The sequence below is a fragment of the Gopherus evgoodei genome, chromosome 9, assembly GCF_007399415.2.
Source record: "Gopherus evgoodei ecotype Sinaloan lineage chromosome 9, rGopEvg1_v1.p, whole genome shotgun sequence".
Classification (NCBI taxonomy): domain Eukaryota; kingdom Metazoa; phylum Chordata; order Testudines; family Testudinidae; genus Gopherus; species Gopherus evgoodei.
Window position 1 is genome coordinate 79,127,172 of NC_044330.1, and position 20,076 is coordinate 79,147,247.

Sequence of the window (20,076 nt, forward strand, 5' to 3'; positions counted from 1 at the left end):
ACTGCTCTAAAGAATAAGTGTCAGTCAAGCACATGCAGGAACTCCACCTTTCTCAATATATTACATTAGTTTTCCTTTTCCTTTGTTTGCCCCTCTGTCTAGAGTTAGGTCTTACCCTATCTCTAAGAAACATACAGGAAGACATATCAGAAACTAAACACGTTACCTGTTTTTTGACCCACGTGTTTAGCTGAAGTTTAATGTGCTGCTGGTTGTTTCCGTTAAGAGGAATTTATGATGTAATACTGCTTCTTTTAAAAAAAAAAAATTATACAAAGTCCTGTTTCCCTGAACACAGAAGGATTCAAGCAGCAGGAATCAGGTTCTTTGCTCACACTTCCAAGCCCCTTTCCAGGCACTACTCTATCCAAAAGTTTTCTCAACTTTTTTCTGAGTCATGCTGCAAATCCTTCTCTGGCTTAAGGGTTTCTTGCTGCCCACTCTCTCAGCTTCTATGGTTTTTATGCTCTTTCTCTGACAGATGTACAAACCTACACAAAACAATAGCCAGCAAAACCCCTGCACCTGTGCCTTGCATGTACCTTTGTTTTAGATGGTGAAATGCACCAGTTTGGGAGGTGAAGGGCCCTATTATTTTAGCTCTTTTTATCCTATAAAGGAGCGCAAGGGCTTCTTACAACTCTTAAATGAATGGCAATCGATGCATCCTCTACCTTTAAAGAAGTTTAATCCAACTCTCACCAGTAACAGAAAATTAATTTTTCTCCCTATTTTATCCAATACTTTTGAAAACACTGCTATCCTTCCTTTTCAAGTGCAAGACTCTTCGCATCTGAGGCTCTGAGTTTTTATGCCAAATCTTGTTGCTTCTCTGTTTGTTATATTTCTAAGATCTACCTTTTCCCCTCTGTGCCCAGTGCTTAAAATCCTGCTTCATGCCCTCATTCTTTCAGCTGTAACATTCCTCTCCTTAGACTCCTGCACTCTTGCCTCTCCTTTTTTCAACACATCCAACATTCTGCACCTAAAGTTTTTTCCTGCCACTGTGAGGGCGAAAGATGTGTGACGTGATCGTTCACTGACTTCCTGAATCTTTCCACATAAAATTCAAACCTCTCATCCTCACATCTAATGCTTACTTGTTCTGTTCATTCCCACTGGGGGATGTGGCATTTGCCATTGTCGGAAGACAGGATACTGGGCTAGATGGACCTTCGGTCTGACGCAATATGGTTTTTCTTATGTTCCTTGTATTTCCCATCAGATTCTTCCATGCCACAATTTGCGCCATCCTCTTTTCACATGTTGTTGCTCTTCTGTCTCTGCTTCCGGCCTTCATCTTCATTCACTTTTCTCCTTGCTCCAGATGTCAAATACTCAGTGTCTTCTCTCCTCAAAATTCCTGTTTTATATGGGATCCCAGAGTGTGGTAGGCCCCTGTATGCTTTTGCCATCTGAATCCCTGTAGTTTGTCCTGCCTCTTTATCTAAATTTATCAGAACGGGTAAGATTTATAATATAATATAACTCACATTATTTGTGTTTAACTCCTATCCTTCCTCTTTACCCTTTCACTTAGGTGAAGTTATGAAGCTAATAAATAGTAAACGAGAGAGGGAAAAGGACCCTTGAGTAATGCATTGGTCTTCTGATTCCTTTCCAAGAAAAGTGAGGAAATTGGTTCTCTGGGTCAATAGATTTAATTCAGATATCTTTTAACCTTGGTAATTAAGACTAAATGGCAAGAGTTTTGCCAAAAGAAATGAAGTGTGGTTATGGTTAATATTTTTCTCTTGGGAGCCAAGAAAGGAGCCTGTCATTCTATTTAATTGTGTTTTGGAGCATGTAACTGCAGCAGAATGGGAACTAATAAACACAAGAATTTTAACAGGTAATGCATGAAATAAGTCATTTTGTAATTAGCTTCTTAAAATCAATGTGGCAGTAGCTTCCCTTGCAGAAGACAGCTATTTTGATGGAAGGAGACTTTTTTTTCCTGAGAAATCAAATAAAGGATAGACACATACAGGCAGCTCTCAGGAGAAATCATGAAGCATCAGCAGCTTTGACTTGTTTTACCACAGCTATTATGGCATGACATTCAGAAAGGCAGCCAGCCTAACAGAGACATATTCTACAAAAGATGTTACCTGCTGCTGCTTTTGTATTGCATGCATTTATAGATGCTCTGAGTTTCTTGACTTGATCCATCTCCTGGAATGATGCTGCTTGGTGTTACCTTTAGATTGAGGCCCAGGAAAGCCGATCGGCAGGAAATCATTTACATGCTCAGTGGGAATGTTTTGGTCTGGGATTTGTTAAACTGTTCATATAGACCCTAGATAAAATGGTAGTTGGCAGACCAAGAAAATATCCTATACATGGTTTAGCAGATGAGAGAGTTCAAACCCTTTCCAGAGCCAACGCATTCCTTTGCCAGGCTTGGTTACCTAGAATTTACAGAAGATAATCTGGGTTTTTCTACTAGTACATCATGGCTTCAGATTCCTCTCTTTAACAGACCTTGGGAGGCAGGCCAGTCTTTGCCCACAGACAACCTTAAGCATATTTTCACCAGCAATCACACACCACGCCATAGTAACTCTAACTCAAGAACCAATCCATGCAACAAACCTCGATGCCAACTCTGCCCACATGTTTGCACCAGCGACACCATCACAAGATCCAAACAGATCAGCCACACGATCACCAGTTCATTCACCTGCACATCCACCAATGTAATATGTGCCAGCAATGCCCCTCGGCTATGTACATCAGCCAAACTACGTAAAAGGATAAATGGACACAAGTCAGATATTAGAAATGGCAATATACAAAAACCTTTAGGAGAACACTTCAACCTCCCTGGACACACAATAGTAGATTTAAAGGTAGCCATCCTGCAGCAAAAAAACTTCAGGACCAGACTCCAAAAAGAAACTACTGAGCTTCAGTTCATTTGCAAATTTGACACCATCAGCTCAGGATTAAACAAAGATTGTGAATGGCTAGCCAACTACAAAAGCAGTTTCTCCTCCCTTGGTGTTCAGACCTCAATTGCTAGAAGAGGGCCTCATCCTCCCTGATTGAACTAACCTGATTTATTTCTAGCCTGAGTCTTGCGTGCATATTTATACCTGCCTCTGGAAATTTCCACCACATGCGTCTGATGAAGTGAGTGTTCACCCACGAAAATTTTATGCTCCAGTACGTCTGTTAGTCTATACAGTGCCACAGGACTCTTTTGTTGCTATTTCCCTGAAGTAACTGAAGGACTTCTTTAGGTCAGTTTCTAGTCATGAACAATTAGACATTGTTTAGCAGACATCTGTCCTTCATGTGTTAACTAAGCAACATAGTAGAGCATCACCCTCTGGTTCTACAAAGACACTGACCTTCCTAATGAAGTCTTTGTCAGTACATATAACTCTGTGAAAAACATCCTCCTTTAAACATGTGAGTTGGACTCAAACCCTCATCTTAAACTTTTCCATTTCCGAATTCAATCTAGGAGGAATTGTATGATTTTATTATCTCTGGTGTAAAATGCAAACTGCCTTTTTTCTTATCTTTCCGAAAAGTTTAAATAATTTTTACTCAGTGTTTTTAAGCTTCTGTTATAGAATTTTTAAAAAATACCTCTCGGTGGCAGGGGAGAGTACAAAAGAAATGGATAAAGTGCGATTTAATGTAACTTTACGGGTCCATTGAAGAACGCATTCTAGTTTTGGTCACTTTTCAAAAGTCCCAACATGCTTTAGTTAACTGGTATTAGTGTTAAATCCTGTGAGGTAGCATCTTTTATTATAGGTGTGGTAGAATCCTTTCATTTTATTAGTATGTTTATATTGTGCTTGCTTCTTTCCCATAAAAGTAACATTTATGTTTTACTTAATCTCTTATTCATATAGTGGAAAAGCTCACTAGTTAGTGTGGTGATTAGGAAGCGTCAATAGGAAAAACTTAAAAAGGGAAGTCAGAGGACCAACTACCTAAAAGGAAAAAAGCACAACTATTGACTTACTTTTTTGTGTTGAACTTAGTAAATTGACAACTTCTTTTCAAGTTGGAAAGAGCAAGTAAATTGGAGAGCATTCAATGAGATGTGAGAATTTGGCTCTTTTGGCTCAGAATATAGAACATGAAAATTATTTTTACTAACAGAATTACATAAAGTTCTGCACAGTCTCATAAGCAGCATTATAGGTAATTCAGTAGCTATATTTTTGGTTTTCTTTCAACCAAGTTTCATTTTTTTCTTTGCAGGAGAAATTACTATGGTGGAAACTGGGCCAGTTTTAGCTTCTCAGGATTATTGTCCTGGATTAAGGAAAACCAGGTAAGGAACTAGAATGACTTTTTTTTTTTTCTCCTCAGGTTTCTAGTACAGTAACTCCTCACTTAGTCATCCTGGTTAACCTTGTTTAGTTGTTACATTGCTGATCAGTTAGGAAACATGCTCATTTAAAGTCGTGTAATGCTCTCTTTTGGGAGCTGCCTCTTTTATCTACCCCTTGCAGGAAGAGCAGCCCCTTGCTGCTAGCTGGTGAGGGCTTGAAACCAGAGTGGATTGGCAGCCCCGTATCAGCTCCCCACTCCCCTAAATTCACTGTGCAGCAGCTGCCTGCGGTTCAGCTGTGTCCCTCCCCCCCCCCCACTGCCATGTGCTGCTCCTGCCCTCTGCCTTGGAGCTGCTCCCTGAAACCTCTGCTTGCTGTGCCGGGGGAGAAGGAAGGAAGAGGGGGGCTAATGTCAGGGTGTCCCCCTGCTCCAGCACCCAAATTACTCCATCTTCCATAGAGCACGGCTCAAGACAGAGGGAGCTTGCAGCAGCTGCTGTCTCAGCAAGCTGATCTAATTAACAAGGCAGTGTACTTAAGGGAAATTCGTGTATCTCCTTCCATTCCTGCTGCCTTGCAGAGTGAAAGAGTTAACCCTTGAGGGCTCGGTCAATTGCTAGTTCATCATTTAGCAGTAAGGGAAACATCTCACCCTTTGACTCTTCCACCTCAACCAAGCTTCACAATCATCACTGTGTACCATTATTAAATTTTTTAAAACTTGTACTCTGTGTGTGTGTGTGTGTGTGTGTGTGTGTGTGTGTGTGCATTATATATAATATACACACATACACTTTTTTGTTTGGTGAAAAAAAATTCCCTGGAACCTAACGCCCTCATTTACATTAATTCTTATGGGGAAATTGGATTCGCATAACACTATTTTGCTTGAAATCGCATTTTTCAGGAACATAACTGCAACGTTAAGTGAGGAGTTACTATATTCTATTTTTTGTGAAAAAATACTTACATAACCAAGAACTTAGGAAGTGTCTAGTACTCTTTGGTATTACATATTTAATAAATATTAAAGCCAGCAAAACCGAACTACCGTGCCTCTCATCTTTATACATGGACAATTTTATTTAAAATAACACCTAAACAGCAGTGCAGGTAGGGCAGTCTGGTACACCACGCCATACCAGTAAAATATTTAAAGCTGATACAGTGTACCAGAAAGACAGAAGAGGAGCAGAATGTGGGGCTGCTGGGTGGCCCAATGCTAGCAACTCCTCTGCCACGATAGTACTGCCCTCAGCCCTTCCACACAGGTTCTCCTCCATCTGTACAGCAGCCCTGCTGGAGGACAGGGCTCGGAGGCAGGGCTGGGGACGGTAGAGCCGTGCTGGAGGAGCTGCTGATGTTCTCCTGCTTTCCCCATTGTTGTTCCTGGGAGAGCCCTGAACTGCAGGGCTCCCCCGGGAACGGCAGCAGGGAAAGAAACAGAACATGGGGCCACCGGGCAGCCCCACACTGGGAACTTCTCTGGTAGAGCCACCCAGCAGCCCCACGTTCCGCTCCGTTCATTGCTACAGTTCCGAAGTCTCCGGCGCAGTGGGAGGAGGACAGACCTTTTCCCCCCACCCCCCGGTAAGGATCGTGGGATGGAGAGGGCATGGGAGCCCTGGTCTGGGGACAGGGAGGACTCTTGTGGAGGGTCACGTGAGGAGGTCATGTGCCCCCCTGTTAGCTTTCTCTCTCCCCTCCCCCATCCATCCTCCATACCAGTAAGAAAAGGAATCCACTTCTACCACTGCTCCTGAATTAAATTACATCTGGTAACCTCAGTATTATAATTGTTGATTCAGGGTTTCTCAAACAGGGGTCACTGGTTGTGTAGGGAAAGCCCCTGGCAGGCCAGGCCAGAGTGTTTACCTGCCCTATCTGCAGGTCTGGCTGATTTGCACTCCCACTGACCTTGGACCACTGCTCCGGGCCAATGGGAGCTGTGGGAAGGGGCAGGTAAACATACTGATCTGGCCTGCCAGGGGCTTTCCCTATACAAGCGGTGTCCCCTGTTTGAGAAACCCTGTGTTAATTATAATACATGTTATCAAAAAAGGCATCTCTGAAGCATATCTTAAAATAAGAGAGTACTGTTTTATATGAGTGTAAATGAGACCATACAGCCACATAATAGGTATACTTTATTAAATAAGCTTTTATAGACTTCACCCATCATGGATATATTCTGAATTCATTTTATCTGTTTGTAAGAAGTATTGCCGTTTCACTGTCATTTCTGGATAAAAATACTAATTTGCACTTCTATGGAACATTCCAAGTGAGGCTCTCAGAGCACTTTATGGATACTAATGAATTACGCCTCACATCACTGCAGTGAAGAAAAATGTTATCAGTATTTTATAGAATATCATAACTATTTTATATACTTACATAGCTTGAAACCAGACTATGTTAATGCTCACAATAAGACTTTTAGTGTGCTCCAACAGGGTCTGCACGGGCCATTTAGTGTGCAACAAGTCACCACGGATTACAATTTTACACCCCTTTAATGCGGACAAAACCACCATGTAGACAAGCTGTGGCAGAGCTAAGAATACAATCTGCATATGCTTTTGTGGGATCATGTGGGAACATAGCTCTTTATACTCAGTCTGTATTCTGTGTGTGTATGTGATTGATATATATTTCTCGTGTGTGTGTATCTATGTTGAGGTGTCTGTGCATGTATATATAGTGGGGTGTGTGTGTATTTAAAAAATAAATAAATACAAAAATATAAATAAATATAAACTGTGTAATCCCAGTTGTTGGCATAATTTATTTCTGGACAGATTGCCATGGTTTTGGTATACTTGTCAGATCTTACCTCTGAAACTTATGTAGCCAAGATAAACACTTTAATTTGAATGCAGATAATGCATTTTTCTATAACCAAGGCTTATGTAATTCATGACCGTTCACTCAAAGCTTTTTAAAAAGGGCACTCGCTTAGAACAAGCAGGCATTTGAACTATATTAGCAAATGGATATGCACAGTTACTGCTTTATTGCTTTTAAATTCCTGTTGGGATTATCTACTGAAGTGTTGTGAAGCCAGCTAATCCATAGGAAATAACCTCTCCAGTTCAGTCACATGTCTATTTATATTCATTATACTAAAAGGAAACACTTTGTAATAGGGCTGTTCAATATCACAACTTAAAATTGGAAGTGAGATCACCACTTTCATGTATGTCACACAGTTGTCTCTCTGATTCATGATTTTCTTCCTGAACACTTAATCCTTTTGAACCAAGCAGTTAGCCAAAATTCAGGGCTTGTCTACACTACTGGCCAGATTGACGGGCAGTGATTGATCCAGCGGGGATTGATTTATCATGTCTAGTATAGATGCGATAAATCGACCACCATTCACTCTAGCATCGACTCAGGTACTGCACCTCAACGAGAAGCGCTAGGGGACTTGACGGGAGAGCATTTCCCGTCGACACACCATAGTAAAGACACCTCGATAAGTAGATCTAAGTACCTCGACTTCAGCTACATTATTCTCGTAATGATCGATTCTTCCCTTCCCACCCCTCCCCCGTATAGACCAGCCCTCGAGGTCTAGCAGGTTGTTTCCGTTAGTGGGAGAAACTGATGATGAGTCAGGAATTTAAGTACAATCATCTCTATTTACAAAGATTGTAGGAAGTCCTGTTTCCCTTAAAACAGGAGGAGTTAAATGCATGAATCAGTTTCTTTCCTCACAGTTCCAAGCCTCTTTCCAGCCAGCACACTCTCTAAAAATTCTCTTAGGGCTATGCTGCATGTCTTCCTCTTGACTGTTTTAAGTTCTTCCCTTTTGCCTTCTCTCTGTTTCTGTGGGTTTTCTATAGCATGTCTCATTTGGAGGACAGGGCTCGGAGGCAGGGCTGGGGGCGGTACAGCCATGTCGGAGGAGCTGCCAATTCTGCTCCCCCACTGTGGTTCCTGAGGGAGCCCTGAACTGCAGGGCTCTCTCGGGAACTGCAACAGGGAAAGGTGCAGAACGTGAGGCCACCGGGTGGCTCCACACTGGCAACTCCTCCCTTTGCCCACTAGCTTCAATTAGGTTTCACCCAAACCCAATCATAACAGTGTACACCCTAACTCAAACTTCAATCTACTACAATAAATTGTGATTTTTAGTAAGTAATATAGCTAAGTTTTAGCTTTATCTAACCTACCCAGCAAATCTTAAAATCTTCCCATTCATTCTATTCTTGCAAGAGTCTTTAGAGGAAGTGTACGTTGAACAGTAAGAGGTCCTAAATATTAAAACTTTCGATAAAGGGTAATGCTCTGCTCTCAATCAGGGTGACAAGGTGGGCGAGGTAATATCTTTGGACTAAATCTGTTTAATATTACTTTAGTTAAAGTCCTTCTTGGGGATTTTGTTGCATTAATTTGGAAACCAGACAACACCCTTTAACTTTTTTCAGGTTTGAAGTACAAATACAATCACTTTTTATTTGACATTTGCTTTTTCAAGTGTCCCTGACTCTAGTACCTGTAGCATTAGCAGATAGTGGTAGAAATTATATGTGGTAGCTTTTTTCTTTAATTCTTGAAATTGTACTGTTTCAGTAATTTTTAAAATGTTGGAATCAAATGACACTTTAAAACATCATGTAAAATAAACCATCACATAAATACACATCAAATAGATAACCCATGCATACCAACTGCCTTATCAGGAAATGTAAAAATATCCTAATTTTAGTAAGGAAATCTGTTCAAAATTTTATCCTTATGATTTCAGATATCTTAATATATTTGCCTTTTAACAATGTTTGCTATCCACTTTCTTTCACTTGCCCCCTACTTGGCAGACTAGATACTACTTGTTGTAGCTGCAAGAACTTCTGCATGACTGCCTCCTTGTGACACTGCATTATGTCCAACAGGCACTGGAAAGTTACACAGGTTACCCAGATTTGTGACTAACTTGAGAGACTATCATTTTTAATTTGTTCTGTGCCTTCTGTATTTTTGAAAAAAATTCAGAATTGTACTTTGTGCAGAGCTACAGCATCAAATCCACTGGAAAAATTTGTCCCAAATGCTTAGTGTATTGTGTAAGAATGTAATTACTATTTACATGTGTTCTCCATCAGGCTTAAGAAATTGAGAACCATAATTCTATATTTTCTGTTTTTTTTACACTTTCAATCCTAGCTGAATCTCATCTGCAACCTCCCCTATTTAGGAGTGAGCATGAATACAAGACAAGACCTCAAATTCTGTGTCACACTAAGTGCACCCAGTTACAAATGGAGAAAAGTCTGTTGCTCAAGGTTGTCCAGGTAGTCCATGGTACAGCTAGGCTGATCTCAACTCCCAGTTTATGCACAAGACCATTTTGCCCCATTCTCTGTTGTTGTACTGGCCATATCCTTTTGCACAGACAGCGCAGTCTGTTTCTCCATTACCTTTCACTTTAACTGTGTGACTGTTCAAATTCTTTGTTTCACAAAGGCATTTGTAAGGTGAGTAAACTCCTGATTATTTTACAAAAGCAAGCTTTACCAAGTGTCTAGAGCAGGTAGGTTCTTTTTAAAATACTGTCCCACTATTATGTTTCTCTTAGAAAGGAGTAGGGGAGGTACTCCTCCTGTAAAAACAAACAAACAAACAAAAAAAAACAAAAAAAAAAAAAACACAACAAACCCCCCCCCCGCTTCTCGTTCATAGTACATAAGTATGCTACATCAATAGATCAGACGACCCCACCCCCAAATAAAGCAGTAGAAACCACAATGCTCTCTGCAAGAGCTCCACTTTATAAATAAATTGACACATACATACAAACTTCACAAAGTAAATGAGTTACCAAGACCTGAAAGGAAATGCTAGCACTATTTCTCATAATGAGATCACCAAAACAGCCACCACAACTGAGGATAACAGCATGCTAAACAATCAGCAGTATATCATGCCTGTTTTACTATTATGCTGGAGACAATTGTGTAGACTGGTGATTTCAACCTTTTTTCAATTGTGGACCCCTAAAAAATTTTGAATGGAGGTGTGGACACCTTTGGAAATCTTAGACTTAGGCCCCTAGGGTTTGCAGCCCACAGGTTGAAAATAATTGGCGTAGACTGAGTGAGTACTTTGCACTAGAAGGGCCAATAAGGGATTCTTAGTTTTGTGAAGATGCTTTGTCATATCTTAGATCTTTCATAACCTATTAATAGTGATTGGGGGAGTGATGAAAGATGTCACATAGGGCTCAGTTAACAATAAGACGCGTGTTTTGTACATTTCTTAACCACTTTTGATAGTTGTATGGAAAGATGAGTTTCTTCTCTCTCTGTGATGGTAAAAGAGAACTTGTATGTGCCCAGATTGAAGATCAAGAGGAATCTTGCTTAGTCTCTGAGTAGTTTGTATCTGTTTGCCACATTTGACAAATGTCCTTTGTTTCAGGTGCTCTTCCAAAAATAATCTAATGGCTCTTGTACTTAAACAAGCAGGATGTTAGCAAGAGCTAACCTATTGGGAAAAGACTGTTGCACTCATTTTCTTTCCAGGGAGAGGGTTCTTCCTAAAATCTCATCATTTGACCTAGGTAAATGTCTAGCCTGACTAGCTAATTCTCAAATCATTTAATTCCTAGGTGTGGTCTCTAATGCAAGAGTTCTCAGCCAGAATTGAGGGATCAGACTCTCTTAGGGTATGGCTACATCTGAGTTGGTGGTGCGATTGGTATGCCAGCCTGTGCTGCAGTACTTGCTTTAATCTAGCTACAGTGGCCAAAAATGGCATTGAAGATGCAGTAGCACAGGCTTCAGCAAGAGCTAGCATCATGAGTACATACTTAAGGTTCCCATTGTGCCTGTACAGCCCACACTGAAACCTGTGCTCCTGTGTCTTCACAGATATTTTTACTTGTATTAGCTAGATTTAAAACTAGTGTGGATATGCCAACCCATTCTGCAATCTTGCCTTGGACTGAGTTACAGTTATGAGAACTAACCTGTCAGATGTAATACTAGTTTCTTTTTTAAATAGCCTATTTGATATTGCTTGCAAGCTAAGTGAGTTTTCACTTTAACGTACCATGTCAACATCTACCTGACATAAATAGGTCTACAAATTTGAAAAAGAAAATGCATGAATAGTCTCTATTTTTTATCTTAACTTGCTTGATAAACTTCCAGTAAAAGTAATCAAATACTGAATCAGTCAAAAGATGTATTGTGGTACTTTGAAACCTTGTATTTCATCACAAATTATAAATAGCAGCTCTCATGTTAAGTACTTTTATTAGTGCACACCTGTGCTCCTATCTAAACTGAATTAATATCTAGCTATAGGAAAGTACACATTTAAGCTGTACGGTGGCATAAAAAGGAAATTTTCCTCAAAAACATCACTAGAAAGTTAGAATTGATGGAATTGAAGTTTATTTCAGTTTACAATAGCATCCAGGTTGGTAACGTTTAAAGTTTTTAATTAAAAAATTAGAGTTCAAAAATTTCCTATCATCTTATATTTGTTTGTAAGGAAAAAACTGATGTCAGAGAGGACAATGAAAACTGGAGAAAATTGATCCTTGAAACAGAAGAAGCTATTTCTCTTAACAAGAAGGATAACACCATTCAGCATGTAGAAGATGTCTGCTATGCTAGGTAAGTATAAATAGTATGGAAGATATATAAACAAAATTCCTTGGTATAGCTTTTTATATTGTGAATGATTAATTACATTGTGATCTCAGCATAAGTGATTTTTTTCTTTCTCTTTCATCTATATCCTTTTGGGTTAACAGCAAAAATAAGAATTATAAATTGCCCTTCAAAAGTCCTATACTTAAGTCCCCCGAACTTAACTGAAACTGGCTGATCCTTTACTGGCTTTGCTTCAGATTTGATGTAAAACATTTTGAGCAATTTCGTGAATAAAAGGCTAATAGTTATTTTCTGATTGGAAACTAGCAATAAGGTGCGATTAGAGCTGCTCACCATCTTTGAACTACTATATTTATATATTGTACTTTACCTGAATGAAAAGCTGCAAAGATGCCATAGAGAATATCTTCGTTTTTAACTAAAATATCTGTTTTCATGGCAGTTGTAAATAGAAGATCATAGGTAACATGAATGTGTCCAAACAGTACTTCAGTAATATAATGAACATTGATACAAAAATTGCAAGAGTGATAACCAATTTCAGTTCTTAACAATTCAGACAAACAAATTTAAGATTAGCATGATATTTTAGATTGAATTGTCATGAATGAAGGGTCCCTTTTTTAATGTAGGGTAAATTCAGCTAAGCATTCCTGTGGTATATCTACTTTGAATTTGGGAACCTACTGTAATATCAGAAACCAGTCCATATGTACCTTTTTAATACTGGTTCAGCACTGAAAGGTGATAAAATGTTTAACAGGGTATTGTGTAGAATTTTCAAAAGTTGAGGTTCATACAGTAGGTTATAATGCAGATAAAATGTAAAGGTTCCATTTCTTTTAAAATTACTGTGTCTAATCGCAGTCATATAATCACTGCCATAACTTTATCATAATAAATGTTCAAAACTAGTACTGAAGTAGGATTAAAAGCTTAAATCTCTCTCAGATATAACTAATTGCTAAAGAGGTTGCATGCTGAAAAATGGCTCTGACCAAGAGCAGACTCAAAAATAGGTTTCAAATATTTCACAATTTGTACAAGAGAGTCTTAATTTGAACTTCCAGATTTGTTCTAGTTTTCCTTTAAGCACCTAATGAAGTCTAGGTCATTTTATAACATAGTGTTTGCTCTTCTTTCTGCCTCCAAATAGAGTGGGGAGTTGGATAAAAATAGCGAAGAAAAAGTTTGCCTAAACAACTTGAGTTGATTATGGTACTTCTGACAACTTACATGTTCTGTCTGGATTTTGTTGTTGTTTCTTAACTTTATAATGCCTATGAAGTAACCATTAAACATTTATTTTGAAAAAATAAACAGCTGGGTAGCAGTATAATATATACTGTGCAAATTTGAAATGAATGGCCCCAGAACAAAGTGCATCCATCAAAGGAAAAGAATACTGTTTCTGCAACAAGCTGTATTGAGAAAAGGAAAATGGCTGAAAAATAAATAGTGAACACCTGTGCTGAATAAATTAACCAGCTGGTTGGCAATTTTTCATTTGACCTATCTGAAGGGGTGGCTGTTACAAGGCATTAATAAGACACATTCACTTTGAGATATTCCTTTGTTACTACCATTAATTGATGAATGGTGGTAGATAATATTCAAAATTTACACAACAATTTGCCTGCAGATGTATCCTTTTTGTGAATTAGTAGAAAATTGTCTGCCCAAAGGTTTAATTTGAGTGATTTTTCATTTTTTATAGACACAGTTGTTACATTATTCAGGGATGGTTATTCCTATAGGAAAGATGTCATGAGTTCGGTTTTATATAAAGGGGCTGGGCTTTTGTGATAAAATGAGTAGACCTGAAAATCATACAAATTGTGATGTTCATTAAGGGGGAATTGAATAGATTTTTAAAATACATCAGTACAGTGAAACTTCCTTATATAGTTACTTTATCAAACTTCCATTTAGAGTGAGGTAGAATGCTTTGCAAAGTCCAAATTGAACTCGGGTTGTAATGAATTTTTGCTTAAAATGAAATAGTTCTGTGACATCAACTTGAGGCTTCCACAACATCTGTATGTTGACAGAGCAGAACTTCATACGTAAGGTTACAGCTAGGATGAAGTAAGACCTTCATTTTAATGTTAAAATATTTATAGCTTATACATTGTTTACACAAACATTATATCCTGTTATACAAATAAATATGTCAACAATATTGAATTGATTTCCAGCAATACAAGTTAGTTAAAAAATATTTTCTAAGGAAAAAAGTTGTCATACTGTATCATTTAAGATATTGTAGATAAACATTTAACACTATATAGAGAAAACAGAATATTTTATAAAAAGTTAATGTAAATCAAAATAAAAATGACACAGCAAAACCATGATCATTTCAGCTTTTTCTTGTGAACACTTACATGTGAATTATGTTCATTTGACTGTTCTAGTATAAGTGAATGTGTAAATATTTATGTGTATTGTATGTTTATGATGGATTCTGATATATATATAATGCTATGGTATAAAAGTTTTATTGACATAGGTTGAGAATAACTGCATTGCTTGTGAGCACTGGAGCTATATGTGACTTTTACAAATGGACCAGAATGAGTGTCTTTCTACCAAACCATACTGGTGTTTATTATGCTCCATTTAATAGAAAAACTATTACAAATTTTCGGGAATTTCCAATGTGATTAGCTGTTGTTTTTACACTCAAAATCATGTGACATAATACCATAAGGCACCTTAATACCATCCCAACTGTGCAGATATCAGAGAGAAAAGTAAATAATATTAGAAATTTCTAAAATTACATTTGTTCTATAAAATTGTCATAAAGCCTCAAATTTTATTGTAGAGGAAAAGGGATTCCCATCTTTCCAGAACCTCTTTCTAGAACTGACTTTTTCCTATGATTATGGGACCGTAAACCTGTCTGTTGGTCCAGGACTGAATAGTCTCCTATGCTTCAATGTGTAGCTTTGGGGAAAATTTCCATGATAGTCTGGGGACCACGAGGGAAGAATGTTTGTGTGGGAATTTTAAATAAAAATGACAGCTTGAAATCTGCTCAGTTTTTTAGCTTGTTAATCAAATGTGTATATGATATACCACAAGGTTCTGCAGTGTGTTACTTAGCCAACTCTACTTTGGGTGGGAGAAGTGGATGTACTAAACATGGAAAAAGTCTAATAATGAAAAGAATGATGTCTACATGGGACCAGCAAAAGTAAAGTACAAAATTGTACTAATTTGACACCATCAGCTCAGCATTAAACAAAGACTGTGAATGGCTTGCCAACTACAAAACCAGTTTCTTCTCCCTTGGTTTTCACACCTCAACTGCTAGAACAGGGCCTCATCCTCCCTGATTGAACTGACCTCATTATCTCTAGCTTGCTTGCATATATATACCTGCCCCTGGAAATTTCCACTACATGCATCTGATGAAGTGGGTATTCACCCACGAAAGCTCATGCTCCAAAACGTCTGTTAGTCTATAAGGTGCCACAGGATTCTTTGCTGCTTTTACAGATCCAGAGTAACACTGCTACCCCCTGATACAAAATTGTAGTAATTTTAACTGTAAGGTTCTGCATATATCTGTAAAACATTTTTCTTTCAGGTTCCGCAGCCTCTAGCCCATCTAAAGCAAACTCCATTTAGAATACAAATGAATAGTAAAAAAATTGAATAATATACTCTATATTAAAATGCCAATTTATTCAACTTCCTGTGCATTGGCTTCAACAGGGTTATGTGACAGCTAAAGAACTGCATGGTGCTCGCTAGTATATCCCTTTTCAGTATGAGCTGGCCAACTACAGCAGGGATGGGCGCTGGGAGGGTCTAAAATAAGAAAAAAGAGCATAAGTCAATAAGTGAACACTCACAGATGCTCCCACCCTCCTCTCCTTATGCTGTGTCACTTCCACAAGGGAAAAGTTCTGGTTCCCACTGTGTATAAGGAGCTGCCTCCCTTCCCCTGCCAGGTAGAGTGACAAGGTATCCGGTTTGCGACTGGAACGTGCGGTCGAAAAGGGATCCTGGTGACCGGGCTGTTGACCACTGATTGGCAGCACTGCTGTACAGTGGGACTGGCAGGCTCCTTGCTAGCCTCTGCTGTGTGGCTCCTGGGAAGCAGCCAGCATGTCCCCATCTGGCTCCTACATGTAGCAGCAGCCATGGGGCTCTGCGTGTTGCCGCTGCCCCAAGCATTGCCTCTTCAGCTCCCATTGGCCAGGAACCATGGCCAGTGGGATCTGTGGGGGTGGCACCTGTGGATGGAGCAGTGTGCAGAGCCACCTGGCCATGCCTTCATGTAGGAGCCAGAGAGGGGACGTGCCCGCTGCTTCTGGGAGCTGCTTGAGGTAAGCACTGCCTGGAGCCTGTACCCCTGTCGTCCTCCCGGGCCCCAACTCCCTCCCCAAGCCCTGATCCCCCTCCCACCCTCTGAATCCCTCGATCCCAGCCCACGTCACCATTCTGCACTCCAAACCCCTCGTTCCTAATCCCACCCCGGAACCTGCACCCCCAGCCAAGAGCTCTCACCTCTTCCCACACCCCAGTGTGAGCCTGCCAGTGAGGGTGGGAAGAGTGAGCCTCAGAGGGAGAGGGGTTGGAGTGAGCTGGGGTGAGGCCTCAGACAAGGGGTGGGGCCTTGCAGAAGAGGGAGGGCAGGGAACAGGGTAAGGGTGTTCGGTTTTGTGCGAGTAGAAAGTTGACAACCCTACTGCCAAGGTGCTCACCACTGCTGCCTTTGCTGCTATGCTGGGGAGGATTGTGAGCCAGTGCTTATGACTTGGGTTCCTGGGGGTGTCTGAGGTTCCTTGGCGCACTCAAACTCAGAGGTGGGGAGTCAGGAGAGTTGCGACCACATGTAACCATGCCAGCTCCTCTGCCTGCTGCTTCCTAGCAGTAGCCTTTTCTTCCCAGTCCAGAATGGTTTGGGGAAGGGCTTATAAGCCATCTCCTTATGTATGCAGGAGCCAGTAGGTTTATGCTGCACTTCTGTACAACCAGACACAGAACCCTCCTCAAGACTGTAGGGTGGGATTTTGCAATCCTGAAAAGGGTCTAGGGTGTTCTTCGAATGCTGACTCTGACAAAGTGCCCCCACCTCTGAGGAAAGAGTTGCATTTTGGTAACTGTGCTGAATGCCCCCATACAGTTAAGAGAATTTGTGTGTGTGTACACACACACACACACACACACACCCCGATAATCACTGGAATTATAAACTGTACCCTTGCAGGTCACCTTTAAAATCACAGTTCATTAGTTTTCAGCTGAGTTTAAAATGTTTATTCAGTGCCTTAATGGCTTGTGATAGAAAGATAAAAAGATAATGCAAAATTGTTGCTGAATTTCTTTCACTCATAATGACATTGATTTGATTCATCTCAGTTGGTAGCATAAACTAAAATTTCAAGTTCAAAAGTATTAGATGCTGAGGTAGACTTCATTGAAGTCCAAGATAAAAAAGACAGATGAGATTAGATGTGGAGTTCTGTTTTATAAGGGGAATTTTAAAGAATTTTTTCATTATGAAAATTAGGAAGACTGAGCAAAATACTTGCTACTTAGGGTGACCTCCCTTCTCTGACCAGGTAGCCTTTACTATAGGCATATTACAGATTAATCAGAACTGTACAAAGACATGCCTTCATTATAATATTTTACTTAAGCTTATTTCCTGATGATTAGCTACAACTTAAGTTTAATGGCATTCTGGGTTCATGTTTGTATTTGGTTAACAAGTGAACTGTACTGCTTAAAAAAAATAAGTTTTTGATACTTGAGGAGACTGGCCGTTTCCCATGTTCCTATCAGCTGAGTGGCTAATTTCCAGGGTTTTGTTAAGGAGATGTTGAGGAAGAATCATCTATGGCTGCTGGGAGGCAGGGACAGTTTGGGAGTCTGCTTGCAGTGAGTCCTACTTAGTCATGCTTCTTCTCTGCCAGGAACCTTTCTGTTGCTGCTCACTGGTGTTCTTAGTGGGTCTCTCCTATTTTGTTTCTAGGTCCCACCTTTATTCTCAACCCATACAGGAATAGTGAGCAGAATGAGCTTGCAGCAGGAGCCAGGGTCATGGTGGGTTAGACCTAATGTTAGCAGTAGCCAACAGCTGAAAGCAGGGGGACTGGAAGAATGAGGTTCTGTGCCTATTTGGACAGGTGGTGGCCCTTCAGAAGATCAAAGCACACGCTCACAGGGAGAAAACTCATCTGGAGGTGGGGATGAGCCACATTTTGTAGGAAGTATGAGGGCCCAAGGTATGCATGGTACTGATACGAAGCAGGAGTAGAACTTTTCCTTGGGCATTTCCTAGGTTTACAGATGACCCATATCCTGAAAATAGCATGGTTGTATAGGTCACACATAGTTATTAAAGGGTTAATAAATTATTGATAGATGTTATAAACGTGTTACATACACAAGTAGTATGTATTATAGATGATTAAGAACATCAGAAACAGTAATGGATTATTATAAATTGTGATTATTATAAGGTATTTGTTGGATTCCATAATCTGAAAATTGACTATTTATTCATTAATCCTTTATATTAAAGTCTCATTTATAAATTATTTATAAAATGACTGAATTGTACATACTTAAGCCCTGAATACTGAAATCTGAACCAAATGTGTCTTCAGTGAGACTCCACACTGGAATAAGGGCTGGTTTACATAGATCAGATTGCAGAATTAAGGCCAAAAAATATACTGAAAGCTCTTATGCGCCAAAACTTCAGTTCACAATTTTGTATTTCTCCTGAAGAATTGATAGACTCATAGTCATCATAATCTTACTCAAATCAAGTATGCCTTATTCTGAGAGTAGTCCCTTTGTCTTAAATTACTTTGATTTTCTAATATCTTCAGTAACTTAATGATTTAGGCTTTCCAACAGGTTTTTGTATCCATATAAAAACATTTCAAATTTTAGTATCTGTTTATTTTTAATATCACACTCCTTATTCTATTTTGGGAACTAACATCTGCTGCATTGTTTATCACATTGAGAGTTTTAAGATTTGTTCAGTTAATTTGCCTGGTCTCTCTTGGTTTTTTATGCAAAATAAGAAATACAGATGTGGAGTCTGCAAGTCTACTATTTGATATATTAAAGTAACCCACATGAGTAATAGCTTTATAATCAGAGAACCGGAGTAGTTCAGCTGATCCAAATAAGACACCTGATTTGGACATATCAGATGAATCTAACACTTTCATGAAAGGGCTGCTGACATTTTCCATTCCTTGCAGTAACTAATCATGTTGCTAGAAATAAGTTCAGTTTTAAGACTATTTTAAAGACTCTCTTTGTGTTTTAATCAGTCAGGATTTAGCTGAAGATGTTAAAGAAGCTGGTGCATTGCCAAAGCTGCCTGCCTTTGGAGCTTCTGATACTAGTGAGGCTGCTCAGGAGTCTGAAAAAGAGTGCCTGCCTGTGGAAAGCCAGTCATTAGGGACCGAGAGCTGTGAAACATATCCAGAAAGTGTTACATGTAATGATCTGGAGAGTACGACAGAAAGGAAGGATGCAGAAATGACCTCTGAGAGAGAGCACCTTTGTGATGCAACTTTTGATCAGTCTGCTTTGGAAACAGGAAAAACAGAAAATGTATCAACTGCAAAAGCTGCTGCCTTGGAACCAAAGAAAATTACTTACGCGCAAATTGTTAAAGAAGGCAGGAGATTTAATATTGATTTAGTTTCCAAGGTAGGAACTAATTGACTTTCTTCATAAAAATACATTTACTTCATTAAAAAAATTAAATATACATTGTGGACATGTAAGGGTTTAACAAGGTGATAACATCACTGGGGGAAAGAATTTGTGCTCTAAAGTGATGTACATTTATACTTTCTTCTAAAATGTCAGCAACACATCAAATGTGTGGTCTTGAAGGCCTGGGTGTTTTAAATTAAGGAAACCAAAAATATTAGCTCAGAAGTAAAGCTGTAAAAGCATATTTCCCTGCAATTGAGAGCTTAAGTCAGAGATCTAAAACTATTTTCTGTCTGCAATATTTAAGATAAAAAGGAACAAAGCTATATTTAGCAACAAATGAGAACTTCAGAATTTTTCAAGATGCGGAGTATTTTTCATATCCATCATATGGAGTTATTTTAAGCACACTTTCCTGAACCCAGGAAATTGCT

The 20,076-nt window shown here is 39.3% G+C and overlaps 1 protein-coding gene across 1 annotated transcript in view; it reads left to right on the forward strand.

The window, feature by feature from the left end:
* The window catches only part of CHM (CHM Rab escort protein), a 144,669-nt gene that overhangs the window by 35,293 nt on the left and 89,300 nt on the right, over positions 1-20,076 (forward strand). The window contains exons 3-5 of the mRNA XM_030574380.1: positions 4,228-4,300; positions 11,808-11,932; positions 19,249-19,633. Coding sequence (XP_030430240.1) covers positions 4,228-4,300; positions 11,808-11,932; positions 19,249-19,633 — 583 coding nt within the window. The remainder of the gene's footprint in view (positions 1-4,227; positions 4,301-11,807; positions 11,933-19,248; positions 19,634-20,076) is intronic.